A 17,642-nucleotide genomic window follows, 5' to 3' on the forward strand; every position below is an offset into this window, starting at 1 on the left:
ATCATGACGAGGGCGATGCATCATGGGAGTTAGAGTCTGACATGAGAGTGAAGTATCCACAGCTCTTTGGGGAGTTGAGTACTTGAATTTCGGGACGAAATTCCTTTAAGGGGGGTAGATTGTAATAACCTCATCTTCCACTTACTAGTTATTGAATTTTCTGGTTTTATCACAAATTTATAGTGGCAAATACTTTGTTTAAAAAAATTGAGGTGTGCTCTTTGTGTTTCAAGCATTAAGAGAGGTAGTGCGACACTAGTTGTATTTTACTCTACATGTTGATAGATGGTGGTGTACCAGCTCCAGAAGAAAAGAAAGAAAATCTCTCACTCTCTCCCTCTCTGCCGAAACCAGCAACCAAAACAGAGCATTCCTTCTCCAAGCTTGTTCTCGCTCCACAGGCCTTTGAATCGACCCAGACCACGTTCCACAGCTTCGCCTCTTCCTTTCGCAGCTGCCGGTAACAGCCTTTCGCCGTCTCGTGGGCCGTACACGGCGGTGGAGCACGAGGCCGGTTTACCCCCGTTTTGATTTCAAGCTTGATATCTCAAGTTACCATTCACCACTCCTCACCAAACTCCATCCACAAGCTCACCTCAACGTCCTGAAGCTCCCAGAAGTGGCCTTGCACGGCGGCGCTACTCGTGGTGGCGGCTGGAAGCCAGACCCGATCAAATCGAAAACCAAAGCTTCGATCGACATATCTCGCGCTACAGGATGTTGTTTTGAGTGTTTCTTGAACTGGTGAACTCAGAGTGAGGATCTGAACAACTTTCCAGAAGGTATCGAGGCCTGAAGTTGCAGTTTTTACGTCGAACTAGGAGCTCACCGGTTTCTGGGTTTTTTCCGGCCAACCCGACTGGTTTGAGGTAATTTCTATCCCTTCCGGTCATCTTCAGCTTACATGCTAGTTAAGAAAATCATTAGGCATGATGAGACGAAGCGGAGCAGCCTGGCCCCGACACCATTGGCGGTGGTCGGCGGCGGCTCTGTCCCTAACACCGGCGGCCCTTTCCGGCCACCTCCGGGGGTCAAAAATATGGTTTCTGTACATTTTCAGATTCTATATTTCAATACGATCATTTTGATATATTATACGCAATTTTTGGATATCATATGATTAAGTTATGAATTTTTACGTTTCGATCGATTTCGATCGTTTGATTCATGATATGTGAAGTTAGGACCGTCAGATGGACTTGTAGTTTTGATATGATGATCTTATGACTGTCCCAGCGGCTTTGTGTGGTCATGGGCGAAGATCCGACCGTTGGATCTTCGTATAAATGCAAAACAGTGATTAGGAAGGCGATCCGTGAGGATCCGACCGTTGGATCATCATTTAATTTCAATCCGACCGTTGGATTGTCGTTTGATTATGTTTTTGAGTTATTGGCTAAGTTAAGGTCATGTTTGATTAGGTGATCGACAGTTTGATTTGGTGGACGATTCGTGAAAGTGTATTTTGAGCTGTTAAGAAGACGCAGCGGGAATTTAGAGGTGAGTAAACCTCACGTGGTTCATATTACGAACCGAATAAATTTAATTACCTTATTTTGTCGTAATTGTGTGAAAATATTTATGGAATAAATATTTGTTTTAAAATCATATGGACTTGATCAATTACGGTCCATAGGTAAGTAAAATGATTTTAATTATACAAAATGAATTTCACGATTTTCTTGTGTGAACTATAGTTGGTATTAGTGATTATCCCTGAGCGGATAATTACGTATATATATATTTACGTGATTATATGTGAATGGCGTGACATTGAAGAGTGTGAAATTGAGATGATTAAATTATTATAAATTGACATGTGACTTACCATATTTATATGTGATGAACATGATTGATGAGTTCTTGTTAATATTCATGATTTACATTGGAGGATGTATAGAGTCAGAGAATGTAGGGTTCTGAGGATGAGGTGTCCGAAGTTCGACGGTTAAGGATAACCGGAGTGTTTGTGTACTGAGGACGGGGATGTCCAAGGTGCGACGGCTTATTATTAACCGAAGTTGTGTGCTGAGGACGGGGATGTCCAAAGCGCGACGGTTTATTATTAACCGAAGTATATGGTGCTGAGGACGGGGATGTCCAAAGCGCGACGGTTATAGTGTTAACCGAAGTATTTTTGCCGTTGCTTGACCCTAGGCCAAGGTGTCAGAGGTAACGAGGCAGTTAGAGCTCTAACGTGTTATGGGATGGGACCCAAGTGGTGATAGTGTTGTGAGATAGGACCAAAGTGGTGATATTGAATGGGTTTGACGTTTGCGTCGTGGATGTTGAGATTGTTGGTTGTGTTGTTGAGTTATAAGAATTGTAATTTAAAATCAACAGTTCTTTCTTGTTTACTCATACTGGCTGTAAAAAGCTTACCGGGTTTTGTGTTGTTGCAACTCCCGGTACACTATTCAAATTGTGTAGCGGGAAATCCTACAGGTCAGGAGAACCAGGACGGTGATCGGGCTGCTTAGAGTAGTGTTATGTGAATTACAGCATTATATTGTGAGGTTTGTTATGCTCATTTAGAGCTTTGCAATTTTACTTTGTAAGAGTGAATTGTAATAATTAACTCGAGGTTTTCGAGTTTTTGTGTTGAGTGGCGAGTGGTGTGTTTGTTTGTGAGAAAAAAATTCAGAACGTTATTTGTATTAATTGTTTATTCATGTTTCGGATTTGAATTGGTTATTCAAAATTCGGGGCGTGACAACTCTCCAATTTCATCAAATCGATCCAATATGTCACCACTCCGTCAATTTTAGGGGAAAATTTTCAAACTACCCATCTGCATTCACAACACTAACGCATCGGCAGGCTGCCTAGCGATGGGTAGTTTGGGAATTTTCCCTGTGAGAATGTTACGTCCCGTACCCTAATTTACCCGTTTACTGGTCATTCGGACGGTAAACGACACTTACTTTCACTTTTAATCTCGTTTCGATACTTTTGGGGGGCCTTACAAGTTGACTTTCTGTTTCGTTCGTTAAATGAGAAAATTTTCTTAACAAAAGTTGTAGAGGACGTTAAACTGAGTTCGTGGACATGCGGCACGCAAGAATCGGAATTCGTATGAATCAGTTACAGTCTATGGAATTTTATTTCTACGTTGAAGTTATCGGAAATTTGCAAAGGGCAAAACTGACTTTTCGCTAAGTCAAGTATATAAAGAAAAAAAAACCCTAGGTTTTCCTTCATTTTTCCCTTTTTCCCCTTCTCTTCCTCCTCAGCCGCACGGACTAATCTCTCTTTCTTTCTTCCTCATCTCTCTGCTCTCACCGAAATCGCCACTTCCGGCCATTACCACACTACACTGCCATCACCATTTGAACTATAACACAAACCCGACCAAGACCCAGTTGTTTCGCCACCGATCAAGACGTTATAGTCACCGCACTCGACCTCCAAACCTGCGATGCCACTGTTCCACGACCTTCACCGGTTTCCAGTCATCCCCTTTACCACACCACCATCACCGCTGCACTCAGCGAGCAATAGAGAAGAAAACCCAGAGGTTCGGTCACCCACCGATGCCAGGAGAGGCCTCACGAACTACTAGCCTTCAAAACCCAGAAGCCTAATGCCACTCAGAACCACCACACGCGCCGCCTCCAGCGCATGGGTCACCGCTCAGGGTCGCCGGATATCTTGGTCGTATGTGTTAGGTAATTTTCGTATATTTCTTTGGTTGAAACCTCTGTTTCGGTGTGGGATAAGAAACCCTAATTTTGTTGATGGATTTGGACTGTGTGAAGGTTATGGTTTATGCGTTCTGAAGTTTTTGGAGAAAGGAATGGACCCAGTTTGATGTATAATGAAGGAAGGTAAGAATCAGGAACTCTATTTCGAGATATATAATTGGTTGAAGATTGTTGTTAAATTTTGTTGTTGTTGCTAGGAGTTCGAATGATTGTTGGTGGTGGATGACTACACTTATTTAGAATTGGTCTTCTGTTTGGAGATGAAGAATCGGTAAGGGACTGGGTTCGGTGACCTTATAATTGCTGTAATTGGTTTGGTCAAATTATTGAATTGATGGAGTTATTGGTTTGCAACTAGAATGGTTTCGAATATATTTTCGATGGTGTTATGCTTATGCAAAGTTTGGAAGTGACGAATTGATTACCATTGTGGAAATGTCTTACTAGAAGTGGTAAGTAGTTTGGCCAAATAATTAAGGTATTGGTGAATATTGAATGGATCGGTTTTGACGAGTTTGGCAAGTAACTGAAAGTTGAAATTGATGTTGAGAGGAAATTGTTAGTGAGAATGACAAATTTTATTTGAGCAAGTTAAATCGATTGTTCGACGAAGATTAATGAAACGAGTTGCCAATTGGAATATTCTAATACTACCATATCCGAGAATTACCGTAAAGACAGAATCATTTGGAAATGGTGATCATGAATCTTACATTTAAGGTTTAAACGCTAAGTAAAAGGTCGAATGGTTAACTTGAATGATAACTTGGAAATAGTGTAATTACCATATTCCGAATGAGTTTACTTTATTAAGTGGATTATTCGGAAATGGTTACCTGTAATTATTAATTCAGAGTAGATTGGTGAATTTAACACGTTTTGGTTATTTAAGGAAGTTTTCATTGTTAATAAGTTACTAATTGGGCTTAATTATTTTATTAAGGACTCGAGCGTGACTACTTGAGATAGAACGAAAGCTCAATATCGAAAATGATTGAACGGAGAAATTTCCGAGCTCTTGACTTGGGATGGATGAGTTGACGGTTATTGCATTTGAATCACTGTGAGTGGACTTTTGTTTTTAAGTACATGATGCATGCATTTATTTTGAAATTATTGGTTTATTTAATTATCGTTTTATTTATCGAGCATGATATTTTGTTTTGGATTATAATTTGACATTGATTTTTCATGAGTTTCGGATATGAACTTATTATGCTCGGATTTGGATTTATGAGTTGTTTTTGAGAATATGAATTGATTTTCAGAAATTGATTATAATTATTATTTGAACTTGAGATTATCTTGGCGTGTGGGACACGTCGTTGGAAATGCATTTGCGAGAGATGGGGAAGCCTTATGTATTTTTGGATTTACTGGATTTTCGGTTATGTTTCCCTGTGCCATACTGAGGGGTGATTTTATCATGCTAGCATTGATTTTCCGCCTTTGTGGCGCGGTGATGGGATCACCGTAGCCCTTCCGCCTTTGTGGCGCAGGTTACTGTCTCTGTGACAGTAATTCTGTAGCCCGGTATCCTATCGCTACACTTAGTGGCGTAAGGGTATATTACGGGAGTTATGGGAGTATTTTAGCCTGGGAGGCTCACTCGTATGGCTATCATCTTCCCCTACTCATTATATTATTTCTGGGCTAGCGGGGTCTAGTCCGATTCTTTTAACCAGCGGGGCTGGTCTTATTTTCTTGAGTAACGAAGTTTCAATCCTTTTTACTTGATGGTTGTGACTAGCGGGGCTAGTCGGTTTTCTTGGGTTGAATTATAGTTGTTTTGTTTCTTTAACTTTTGCATGCATCGGGTTTTTTAAAGGAAATAAATGTGGGAAAGTATAAACTCTATTTCTTTCGTTTTACAAACATTTATTTTTGTCCACTCACGCTAACGTGTTTTTCAATACTTTTCCCCTGAGCCCTTCGGTTTCAAATGCCCAGTTTGCAGGCGAAATTAGTTGAGGTCGGGCGTACATGGAGTCGAGGCATAGCCAACAGCATTGCTTCCGCGTACTCATTCTATTTCTGTTTTCTTTGTTACCTAGTGGATTAGTATTGCTTTGATAATCTATGAGATTAATATTGTTTTTGGGTTGAGACTGATATTTGTGAAATTGGAGTTGTGATTTGGGGAGCAGATGGCTCCAGAAGATTAAGGATGGATGATTTAGAAGTGTAAATGTTTTCCTACAGGTTTTGGGTAGCCTACTTTTAGGGGAAGTTCCGCCAAATTTTTGGTAGAATCTCTTCTAAAGTGGGCCTCGCAGGGCTACTTCGGATTTCAGGGTGAAATCTGGGGCGGGTCCTGTCAGAGAAGGTCCCACGTCAGCATTTTAACAGCGAAAATTGATGGAATAGTGACGGATTGGATCGCTTAGATGAAATTGGAGAGTGCAAGGACTTTTCTGATTAAATTAGAAGTGTAAAGACTAAACTTATGAACCCTTGAAAGTATAAGGTAGTAAGCAGAATTTAATCCTTTTTTTTTTAATCAGATAAACAACTCAAATGCTACAACTAGTCTTTCGTGAGTCAAACTCACAACCTCCTACTTACAAAGGGGAGACTATGTCACTAGACCAAACGGTATTGGGCAAAAAAAACAAAGGTTTTAGTATTCAATTCCAAAAAATTCTTTCCATTGAAGCTAGAAAAAGAAGGAACAAAAATGTTTAATTACAAAGGAACTAAATAAGAAAAAAAAAGAGGTCAGGAGTTCGAGCCCCATCAAGGGTGGTAAGGCTTTGGTCTCATATATAAGAGGTCAGGAGTTCGAGCCCCATCAAGGGTGGGAATGGGGTGGGGTTTTTTTTAAAAAAATAAGAAAAAAAAAGACAAAAAAAGAGGTCGTTGTGTTTTAGACCTTGGTGCTGCAAATCAGCAGTAAAACTATTTTACTGCTGCACTTGCACTAGCGCGGCCACTTCGTAGAATTAGGACGAAACATAAATATATACATTATATAACATATATATGTAAAATTAAAAAATAATTTGGCGGCGGCCTGCTGGAGAGGCAGCAGCCCTCAAGGCCGGCCCTGCATACATCAACCCAACTGCCTAAGAAGATTCACCCTTAGGCCAGGCCCACCCTCATCACAAGTGATAAATGATCGAGGGTGGCAAGGCACCTCCCTACTAGCCCACAACATAGGGCCCAACAACTCAAACATGAGCCTAGGCCGAAGACCCAAGCCCAAACCTGAGTAAAGTGAGCAGAAATCCTAGTATGCTTCTGCCAATCCATCACCGCCATCGCCGTCGCCAAGTTGTACGGCGGCCGACCACTCTAGTACTGCATCACTGTTAAGCTTCGGTTCCGCAACCTTCCTTTTGTAGCCGGTAACAAAACCCAACCGAAATTAGGAACAGAGAACGATCCATCGCCAAGACCAGCCAAAATCCGGTCATGCCGACCCGCCCTGGTAGATGATCGAACTCGCAAATCACCTCTTCTCTTGACATCTTTGAACCGTTGTCACAACTCACAAGCTGACTAATCGGTCCCTGCCGCTCTGCTGCCCGACGTCGATCTGCAACAACCCCCAACAATCTCCCACTTCAATTACTGCCCGACAAGGTGACACCACTGCCAAATCCGATGGAAAGCCGTTATCGGTCTCTCTGCTCAACGCTAGGGTTTGCGTTGCTTACTTTTGAAGCTCTCCCTTTCATTCTCATACTCCTCGTATTTACTGCATCCCCATATGATGTTTGTCCCTCTTATGAAGGCTAATTTTGTTGGTGAAAAGAAAAAAGAGGGAGGAATAATTCCGATTTGAAAGTGTTGACTTGGACTCCAAACTCATGCATTTTGAACCAACCTGACTCATGCTCTCAGCAGTATGCATGGGAGCAGAGTTTGCAGCGTACAAAAACATTTGGCATGGATTTTGCCTCGCGTCCGCATCTTTGACTGCAAATCTTCATTTTGCTTTGAATTTAAAAATCCGTCTTTTTATATCCAATCTATAACTTGAACCCTAGCTCTTTATATCCCCTATCATTCTCTTTCTTTCAGAATTCATACGCAATTGCATCAACCACCTGATTCGTCATGCACATTGTCTCATGAGTCCCAGCTCCATCTAAAACTCTCTAGAGATACTCTCTTTATCTTCAGCTTGATTGGAATCCAATTTAGTTGTGTCTTGAAAATCATGCCTTCTTTGGAAAACCTTAATTATCATAAATCATTAAGCTAGGATATCAAGTTAATAGGAATCGATGTCGTGTAAGCATGGGCTCTATAACTTTCTTTTTCAAGCCTTCAACATGGTGAGGCAGCTGGTCCTTTTATGATACACTTGATACCTGCTCCTCTTCTCCTACGTACCCAGGGGACCTTCCAAGGGTGATCTCTCTTTTCTTTTTTTTTCTTTTTTATTTTTTAAAAGTGGATCAAAGGATTTCACTCCTACCCCCATGGTGACTCGAACCCATAATCTCGATCTTAGGTAGTGGGTGCTCTAACCACTGACCTTCCAAGGGTGATCTCAAACGACTTCATATTCCATTTCTAGTTTGAGTGCCAACTTCCTTTATGCCATTGATGTAAAGCTCTCTTAGTAATATGGTATTCTACTTTCGTATACGAATTTTCTACTAGACAAGTCATAGCAGCTCGATAACCTTTTCCCATTAATCTCCACTCTATACTTTGAATCTTGCAACAAATTCTTCACATTTCAAAATTTGATTGATATTGTATTCAAGTCATGGTATACACCCACTCCATAAAAGACGGCTAATCCACCACGAGTCCAAAAAGAGTGAACTTCTCATTTTTGTTCCCTCCTTCGCGGTTACTCAGTCCTTGCTTAAAACCTTTCGTTCAACATCTATGCATATAGTCCAAGTCTTCAACCAATCCTATAGGAGCTGATTCAAAATGGCTGCTTCGCATGACAGCATGCATGCTCCGCCAACGCTGCCGTTTAACAGCACTAGTCACCGTAGGATGATGATGCCCATAACCTTCTTCTGGGGCGACAACACCGAGGTTCTCTTCTCGGGTTGGCCCGGTCGGGATGATCCTGTGATGTACGTCATGTCATTGGCATTTGTGTTTGTTCTGGCCGTGCTTGCTGAGTGGCTCTCCCACTGCAGTTTTCTCAAGTCTAGCGCAAACAACTTCGAGGGTGGGGATGTGGCGGACTTGTTTGTATATTGGGCGGTCTGGGATGTCGTATTTGGTAATGCTCGCCGTCATGTCGTTTAACGGCGGTGTTTTTCTAGCGGCGGTTGGGGGGCACGTGCTGGGGTTCTTGACTTTCGGAAGTCTGGTGGGTCAGATGATGAGAAACGGTTGGATCTTCCTCCCAGTTCTTGCGGATAAGTTGGATGTTTGTTCTGGTTGTAACATTTGCAACGACTAACAAATTTGTTGATAAAGTTTGAGGATAATTTGAACTTTTGAAGAAAGGATTCTACTTAGTGTTATTATCGAAATTCGGATTGTAATTCTAATTGGGTATTTTTGTTTATCAAATTGTGATTCGTCCATATGATCAATTCATCCATTGAAAACAATTTGACTGAATTTGGTAATTTATTTCACTGGCCGGAAATGTGCCGTTAATTTTATTTTTTACCACAAAAGTATCATGTGACCAGTGACCACCCCACCATTATTGGCAATGGATGGAGTGACTCAAACCTTTATAAGCCCATAAAGAATGTTATATTTTTCCAATGTAGGAGTTATATTTTTCACATTCTCAACACGCCCCCGCACGTGTAGCGATTTCTCAAGCCATACACGTGGCCATAAGCAAAGTTATATTTTTCCAATGTGGGAGTTATATTTATACACATTCTCAACACGCCCCCATCGCCAGCCATACACGTGGACAAGTTATATTAGGTGACAGTGAGCACGTGTGGCCATCGCTGAAACCAAACACGTAGGTAACCTGCTCTAATACCATGATAAAGTAATTTGAGGTTCACATCCAAAACCAATTGGCGATGGATGGAGTGACCCAAACCCTTATAAACCCATTGGCAATGTCTCATTTTTCCCATGTGAGATGTATATATTCTCAACATACACAAAGAAGATCCAGCCTTTTTTTTTTTTCGTTTGTTTTTTTGTTTTCGTGGTTGAATATTCTTTTTTGTTTAGGAAGAGAAAAATACCTCGAAAGATCCAAACTAATATTTGAAAATTAAATTCCATATCAAATGGGCATTGTGTAGCAGCTAGCTAAGCCCTCGTAATCACCTCCAATTCTCCAAACGTAACGTTGCTTCCTTTCAACTCTTGTTCGTTTCTGTTGAGCCGTACTATATGACTATCTACAAGAAAGCCTATCTACGCCTAAACTGAGCTCAACTTTCAGAACAGATCCACAGAAATCAATCATCATGGATATGATGAACATGACGATGAACAGTACGACTATGACTATGCAGATGAGTTTCTACTGGGGCAGAAACGTCACTATCCTCTTCTCTAAGTGGCCTGGAAACGACCAACATAACCCAGGCATGTACATATTGGCTCTCTTCTTTGTGTTTGCTATAGCCTTTGCCATGGAAGCTTTGTCCGTCTGGCCGACTATCAAGCCCAGCAGGAGTTCGGTAGTCGCAGGCCTGGCTCAGGCTTTTCTTTACGTCATTCGCATCAGCTTGGGTTACTTTGTGATGCTTGCCGTTATGTCCTACAACATTGGAGTCTTCATAGCAGCCGTGGCTGGCCACACGGTTGGGTTCTTTGTTGTCAAGGCTAGTGCTCTTTCCATTACCAAGCCTCCGGGGCCCGAACCTTCATTTTGATAATTTGTACTTAGCTATTTGATTGCTTTTGTGAATGAATTGCTTTCGAGAAGTAATTTTTTTACCTCAAATCCTCCGTTTTATTTGTATGTAGACCAGAGCTGCTATATATGTTATAGGTTTTCCCTTTGGTCATACTATGGATGTTACAGATAACAAGTATCATCATGAAAATTATACTCGAGAAATCACGTTTATAGCCTTGTTTACTTCATATCTTTCATAATTTGTTTCGAATGTGGCTTTTGTGAAATTTGTTCATGCCTGAATTTGGTCGGTCAACAAGCAATCGAGCAGACCTAGCGGATGGTTTGGCTCCAGTACACAGGTTGCCTGGAACCAAGTCGTTCTCTACTTGAATTACTGGTCTCAGTTAGCTTTGCCCAGAAGGTAGCTGAGGACTTCATATAAAATAAAAGAGATTACCATTAGGGAGTTTCTATTCATACCTCCAAAATTGGTATTTAGACCTCTCACTAATTTTTCCGAGTAATAGTTGACTTTGTCAACTTATGTCAAATTATCAATAAAGACACAAATAAGGAAAAGAAAAAAAAAATCTCTTCTTATCTCTACGAACAATAATAGTCTTCAACTTGGGAAAAATTTTCTCCTCCAATGTAAACCCTAAAATATATATCGCCAAATGTTATTTAATGTTGAAGTCAAAATTTTCTGAATTTGACTTTGTCTTCGTAAAGTGATAGACTTCCTTGCTCACATAGTTGACAATATACAAGATCTATCACTGCGCTATAAAAAAAAAAAAAATGGGAAATACAAAGACACCTCAGTTGATGAAGCCCTACTCATTCTGAATGCAATCAAATATGTGAACGAGTGGCGACAAAAAGCAGTACTCCAGCACGTCTATATGACAAACGCAGCAATGGGTAGTTGTCCACAAGATCTTCCCGCACATCATCAGTGCAGAGCAATTTTATGTGGAACTATTCTATAGATATGATGAAAAATTCGACCATCTGATATAAATCTATGGAGAATGCACTAGACTCATGGTTGATTATTGTAATTTCCTCCACTATCCCATACATATCTAAAACAAAAGGACCATGCATGTTCATTTCAAGCTGCTATGGAAACAAGTAGGAGAGAATTAGTTTAGGGACAATGGCACCTAAATGCAATGAAAATAATACTTGGAAAACATATTTATACGAGATGATGAGCAAACATGGTATTGTTGCCTACGATAACCAAGAGTCGACAATTCATTGAAAAAATGCTAGCACCTCTGTTACTCGTATATGGAGGATGAACTTCTAAAAAAAAAAAAAAATTGCTGCAATTCCAAATCTTCAAAAACTGAAGGAAATCCAACTACTGATTTTTGAAAGTATGAATAGAATCTAAAAAAAAAAAAAAAAAAGGTCTTTTATTGATTTTATTGGACGATGGGCATTATAGGAAAATTAAAGAGGTGTAGATAGCAAATTGGTTATTTGTAAAAATAAGTTGGAGGTCTATTAAGTAGGGAGGTCCAAATGCCAAATTTAGAGGTATGAATCGAAGCTCCCTTACCATTATGTTATAAAAGCTTTACTTGGTAAAAATATCCCTCACTCGGTGTTGGGAATTAATATCCTTTTACATAAGAAAATGGATCCTTTCTTTATATGCTGTGGAATGGTGCATATTTTAAATTGGACAATACATGTCGGGAAAAATTCATTACATTTTACTAATTAGCAATTTAGCATTCATCACTCATTTTGTCCAGTTGTGATGAAAACAGTGATTTTCTGTTCATTGAACCTCAACCTAGACAAGTACTCATCGATCACTCATTTTATCCATACCCAAAGTTATAATATAACTTCAATAACTAAACCTCTACGTAGTTGTTATTTTCAGAAAGTGTTATGTCTGTGAGTCGACACCAGAACACAGGCATCACTAGCAGCCCCAAACTAAATACGTCTTGATGATATATCATTATTCTTCACATTTCAAAAATTATTTTGCAATAAAGACCAAATATCATGGGTAGTCATCTAAATTGCAATTTTTTTTTTTTTGTTTAACAATGGTTGATTTTATTAATAATCAAGCCATGATAGATAGGCTAGGCCAGAGTCTAACAGAACTTACATAAGAAATTCCGAGACAAACCGGATAGAACATATCTAAGCCACAATTAAACTCATCAAAATCTAAAAGGACGCTCTCTGAACAGCAAGCCTAACCTAAAGAAGGATAATCTCGCCTGCTAAGGAAAAATATTCATCTAGTCTGATCTGTCAAGCACGCAATTATGGTACAAATATAAACTAGAAATGTCCTTTCAAAAAAAAAAAAAACTAGAAACGTCATAGAAAAGCTTATATAAATTACCCCTACCGCAAAGGCTCACGTCCAGAATGTCTTGTTTTGTTGAAACCCTAAGCATGTACCTTCTCCTTCCCCTTGGGGTCGGAGTTAGTACCTGCCTCAGGTTGTTCAGCATCCAACAACCTTGGCATAAGGTTGGTCCTCTTGCTTTCCAACTCTCCATCTTGAGACTTAGACTTGTTCCGACGACTCGTAGGTCGTCCCTTCTTCTTCGGAGTCTTCCCAACAATAACCGGGACCTCCACAAGTTCACCAAGATGAAAATCATGAGGTATCACAGCCAAGCTAGGCTTTAGCCGCTTCTCCAAGCTCCACACACCCTGGCACCATTTGCGCACCCCTAACATCAGGCCCATGTGCACTAGCAGATGCAGGCCCACCAATCTCCACAAGCCCAGCAGGTCCATCACCAGTCCCCACCAGCTCAGTGACTACATTAGCCACCTCAGCTCCAGGAGGCCCAAGTTTTGGGCTCAACATTAAATCCACCCCAGCCCAACATTAAACCCTAATTTCAAATTAGGGTTTCCCGCCAAGAAAATTGGAGCAGCTGCTGTTTCTGGTGGATTTCTCCGGGTACGTCACACAGAATGCTATACCACAGCTAGGTACCGATATAACTCTGAGTCCCTGTATGAGCAGAACACACAATGTTAGAGGAATAAACCGTACCGGACGGTTTATGCCTCTCTAATGCCTGAGTAAGATTATATATATATATATATATATATATATATTGAAAGTAATAGTAAGGGAAAGAAGTTATTATCCTCCTAAAGGTGGTTGACTCTGACGTATATACCTCAATATGGGAAAGGCATTTCCCATGTCTTCGATGTGGGACGTGGTGTACTTATTAATTTGCAGCGTCTGAAGGCTCTGGTGCAATATTTGGTGAGTTATACCGAGCAGGCCGGAAGCCCTTGCTATCAGAGGCGTGGCCCATTGCAGACCTCATCATGGTGGGTAGTGAACCCGGCCCATAAAGTGGTATTTGGGTGTCCGTACGGGGCATGTTTGCATTTATCAATACCTTGTGGTAGTCGAGTTATTGCTAGTATGTACAACTGCATCCTCCAGCCCCGATGCCAACCCGTGCACAGACGCCAACCCAACCACCACAGTCCCTTCTATTCGAGGTTCCGGACTCCGACCGACTGTTGGCTGCAACTCAGAACAGTCGGGCGGTCTGTCTTCAACCTTGTCCGCCACCACAAACACTGCCTCCAAAGCCGAACCCGACGCCATTACCGCCGTCAGTGCACCGTCGCTGCTACCCAGCCCATGATCGAATAACCCACAACTCCAGCAAATTAATGCCATGACACTTCTTGTACCTCAACTCCAACTCCACCGCCACCTCCACTGAAAATGAGCACGTATGACGAGCCCATATCCGGCGGCATACGTCGTGCACAACACGGATCCTTTGCACAGGATCCTTCCTCTGCAGTGCTGCCAGATCATACTGCACAAAGGTCCCCAAAGCGTTCTCAATTAGGGTTAGGCGCGATCATTGCGCATGACCATGCGCAAACCCTTCACCGCCACCCAAACCTCCATGGAAGTCAGTGACACCTCGGCCAAATCATGGATTTCGTCATAATCCTCCAAGAGAGGCATGGAATTGTTATAGAGCCAAGGCTCGCCATTGAGGACGTGATCCTTCGTAACCTACTCCTTGAATTGAAAAACAAAGATCCCCCCTTCCTCCTCAGGGATCAAAACCCGCTCTTTCAATCCCTAAATGCAGGAAATTGTCGTCGAAAACGACTGAAGCAGCACCTCTTTCTGAGAAAGCAACCAGCCACATACATAAAAAAGGATCTTGAATTGCATCCTCACCCCAAACTAGGTGCATGATATATAGCCTCCTCCGCCTCAATCACAATTCAAATCTCAATCAGTTTCCCCGCCAGAGAGAAAATTCTAGCAGAGAGAAAAAGTCGACTTTCTTTTTAGGTGCATGCTAAACGGTCATAATTGTATGTTCTAGGTAATCTTTTGCTAAATATGTATATTGAAATAGTGACTTGGAAAATAACCGTTATACAAATGCATTTCATGATTAGAGAAATTTGATCACGGGTCAGGGATTGGAAGCATATATGGCTAGAAGTGGATTCCTCCATTGTTCTTAATTTTCTTCGCTCGATCTCCTCATTTGGTGCCATGACAACTTAGAGTAGAGAGAATGAATTGTTTGCACCGCATTTCTCAAATGTCTTTCCGATCCTCACATATCTTTCGGGAAGGTAACAAAGTTGCTCATGACATCTTAGCAAATCATGGTACCACGTTAGCAAGTTTAATTTGGTAGGATTTGACTCCTCCGTTCTTTGTTTCGGCTTATAAAATAGTGACTGTTTAGGTCTTCCTCAATTTCGTTTTCGTTAGTTAGTTTTCTTTAATGTGTGATGTATTCTACTATGGAGGGTCTGGCTTCGTCCTCCTCTTATTGTATCTCGTTTTCTTTAATAAATTAGGACGATAAGGAGATTTTTTGCCTCTCTTATCCCTCTTTTTGAGCAAAGAAAAAAAAATTGTTCACAAGAAAACTTAAAAATAAAAAGGGAAAGTACTTAATTTGCGAGGGGCACAGTGCGCATGCAAATTTACAAACCTAGCAATATTCTAAAGTATTTCTTAGACAACATTTGTGTTTTTAGGCTTCTCAACCTCAAATACCGAAAATCCTTTGAATAATTCGCATTCACTTATCTTATAGCTTCAAGAGTTAAAACTTTATTAGTTCCTTGTTCCATTATTCATGTCAATTATATAACCCTGGCCATTCCTTTCATTCACCTTTCTCAACACCAATAAATTAAACCTCCTTATATTATTATCTTTTTCACTCTAAAAGGTACGAAGAAACAAACAAAAACCATATATAAGAATGTCTATATCAGAAGGCCACTCATCTCTAAACCCTCGTCATCAACTACAATGTCGTTGCTTTCCAGCTCCTCCCTCTCCATTATATACACATTTATATCAAAAACCAAACATTACCTTAATTACTTTGTCCAAAGCCACCTGAATGACCTGATCTAGTGATCTTCCTAGTTAATTCTCTCTTTCTCTCTCACTCGCCCAAAACCAGAAATGTCTCACGAGGTACACGATGAAGGTGGTATGCTGATGCCGCCGATGCCACCGATGCCGATGACTCCACCGCCAACAAAGCCTACGGGCGACCTGAGCAACACATCTGATTATTCCATGATCATGAACAACAGCCTCTACTGGGGCAAAAACGTTACCATACTCTTTTCCGGCTGGCCGGGGCATGACCACCTCGGCATGTACGTCTTGTCTCTCTCCTTCCTCTTCCTCCTCGCCGTCGTCGTCGAGATTCTTTCCGTGGGGCCTACCCTGAAGCCGACCGCCACTCCTCTAGTCTCCGGGGTCACTCAGACGGGTATTTATGCACTGCGCACCGTTTTGGCTTACTTGGTCATGCTATCTGTCATGTCCTTCAATGTTGGAATCCTCATAGCCGTGGTGGCTGGGCATGCCCTAGGTTTCTTTGTCGTCAAGGTTCGTGCGCTTAATCAGCTCCCCAGCCAAGCCGACTCGACCGATCCGCTCAAAGTGTGATCGGAGAATCAGTGTGTCTTCTTCTTAATTAAGGGATTGAGTTTTTAATTTGGTATGTTGTGGTTTGTTTGTTACCTTTTGTATCATATTGCCGTGACTCGCCTGGTTTCCATTTATGTTTTTCTGTCGGACTTTTCGTCGTTGTTGCTGTAGCTTTTCCTATAATTTGTGCGTGCTGGTTGTGCTGTAGTGTTTTACTTTTAGCTAGTTTCTCGAGACTAGCTAGCTTATATTGTATAATTAATTTGCATAATTTTATTGAATGTCTTGCTGCAGTGCTTAATAAAGCTATTGTTGGATTCTTCTGCTGGGATCTCTTACGACTTCAACGAGAACCCATTTTATGTTGAAGTTTTATTTACTAGAATGAATGATCACTTTTCAGTTTTTTTTTTTTTTTCACATAAAAAATCCATTGATTAAGAGTTGTGGTTGAAATCGATTTATCTCATAAAACTTGTATGAAAAATATACTTGTATCTATAGAAGTGTTTCATTTCATTTTGCATCCCAAACACAAGAAATGATTAATATTTTTTTTCCCAACACTTCAATTCCGCAAACCAAACGAGACTTGTACTGTCAAAACCAAACATTGTTCTCATCGCTACTCTATAAACTAGAATCTGTACTTGTCTATTTTCTGTAATTTAGTGTTTACAGTGGTAGAATCACCAATACACAGTTGGCCCAGCAGCCTCAGCTAAATGGAAGAAGCACTATTAACTTATATAGTTGGCTGGAGTACGTTACAATCTAAATTGTGATAACACCAATATATCACCATATGGACGGGAGGTAGAAGACGATTGGGTTAGTAGAATAGGATTATCTACCAACCCTCTCACGGTTTTGATCACTCCAAAACAACGTCGTTCTATATCAATCGAGTAATGGAAATCCAAACCAGTCTGACATAGCAACAAAGCCGTAGGCAAAATAAAGTAACAAAGAAACAAGAGGTAGCGTTTTAAGCAAATTGACCCGCGCAATGCTGCATTTTTTTTTTTTTTTCTAAGTTTCATATGTAATAGATTGAATACCTGCAATCTAAAAAACATCAGCGCTACTTAGAATATGATTGGTTTGCCGATTTTTTGCATATCCAGATTGCAACTTCTGATGGTTTAGTCTATAAATCTCAAGGTCGTAAAAATTTTATTGTTGGTAATTATCTTGAGGAAGCTGAGGCTCT

At 40.7% G+C, this 17,642-nt stretch overlaps 1 protein-coding gene and 2 long non-coding RNA genes across 4 annotated transcripts; all 3 read left to right on the top strand.

The window, feature by feature from the left end:
• The first annotated feature begins 33 nt into the window (after positions 1 to 33).
• LOC133720017 (uncharacterized) lies at positions 34 to 2,709 on the top strand. The gene is made up of 3 exons (XR_009851630.1): positions 34 to 869; positions 1,422 to 1,500; positions 2,431 to 2,709. It is a non-coding gene; the product is annotated as an uncharacterized LOC133720017 (long non-coding RNA).
• A 490-nt stretch (positions 2,710 to 3,199) lies between these two features.
• LOC133723920 (uncharacterized) lies at positions 3,200 to 8,538 on the top strand. Of its 2 annotated transcripts, none has more exons than XR_009853341.1 (5): positions 3,200 to 3,668; positions 3,759 to 3,827; positions 3,902 to 3,975; positions 4,648 to 4,767; positions 5,655 to 8,538. It is a non-coding gene; the product is annotated as an uncharacterized LOC133723920 (long non-coding RNA). The 2 variants fall into 2 exon arrangements; XR_009853342.1 differs by having other exon boundaries at positions 5,907 to 8,538.
• Positions 8,539 to 8,603: 65 nt separating this feature from the next.
• On the top strand, positions 8,604 to 10,492 carry LOC133722797 (copper transporter 2-like). Its single transcript, XM_062149662.1, has 2 exons — positions 8,604 to 8,907; positions 10,242 to 10,492. The coding sequence occupies exons 1-2, from the start codon at positions 8,604 to 8,606 to the stop codon at positions 10,490 to 10,492; spliced, it is 555 nt and encodes a 184-aa protein (XP_062005646.1).
• Positions 10,493 to 17,642: the final 7,150 nt, after the last annotated feature.

The sequence above is a fragment of the Rosa rugosa genome, chromosome 7, assembly GCF_958449725.1.
Source record: "Rosa rugosa chromosome 7, drRosRugo1.1, whole genome shotgun sequence".
In the NCBI taxonomy this organism is placed as follows: domain Eukaryota; kingdom Viridiplantae; phylum Streptophyta; class Magnoliopsida; order Rosales; family Rosaceae; genus Rosa; species Rosa rugosa.

Coding starts and splice junctions, on each gene's coding strand:
- LOC133722797 (XM_062149662.1), top strand. CDS start 8,604: ATGGCTGCTTCGCATGACAGCATGCATGCTCCGCCAACGCTGCCGTTT. Junction 8,908..10,241: donor GGTCTGGGATGTCGTATTTG/GTAATGCTCGCC, acceptor TGTTTGCTATAG/CCTTTGCCATGGAAGCTTTG.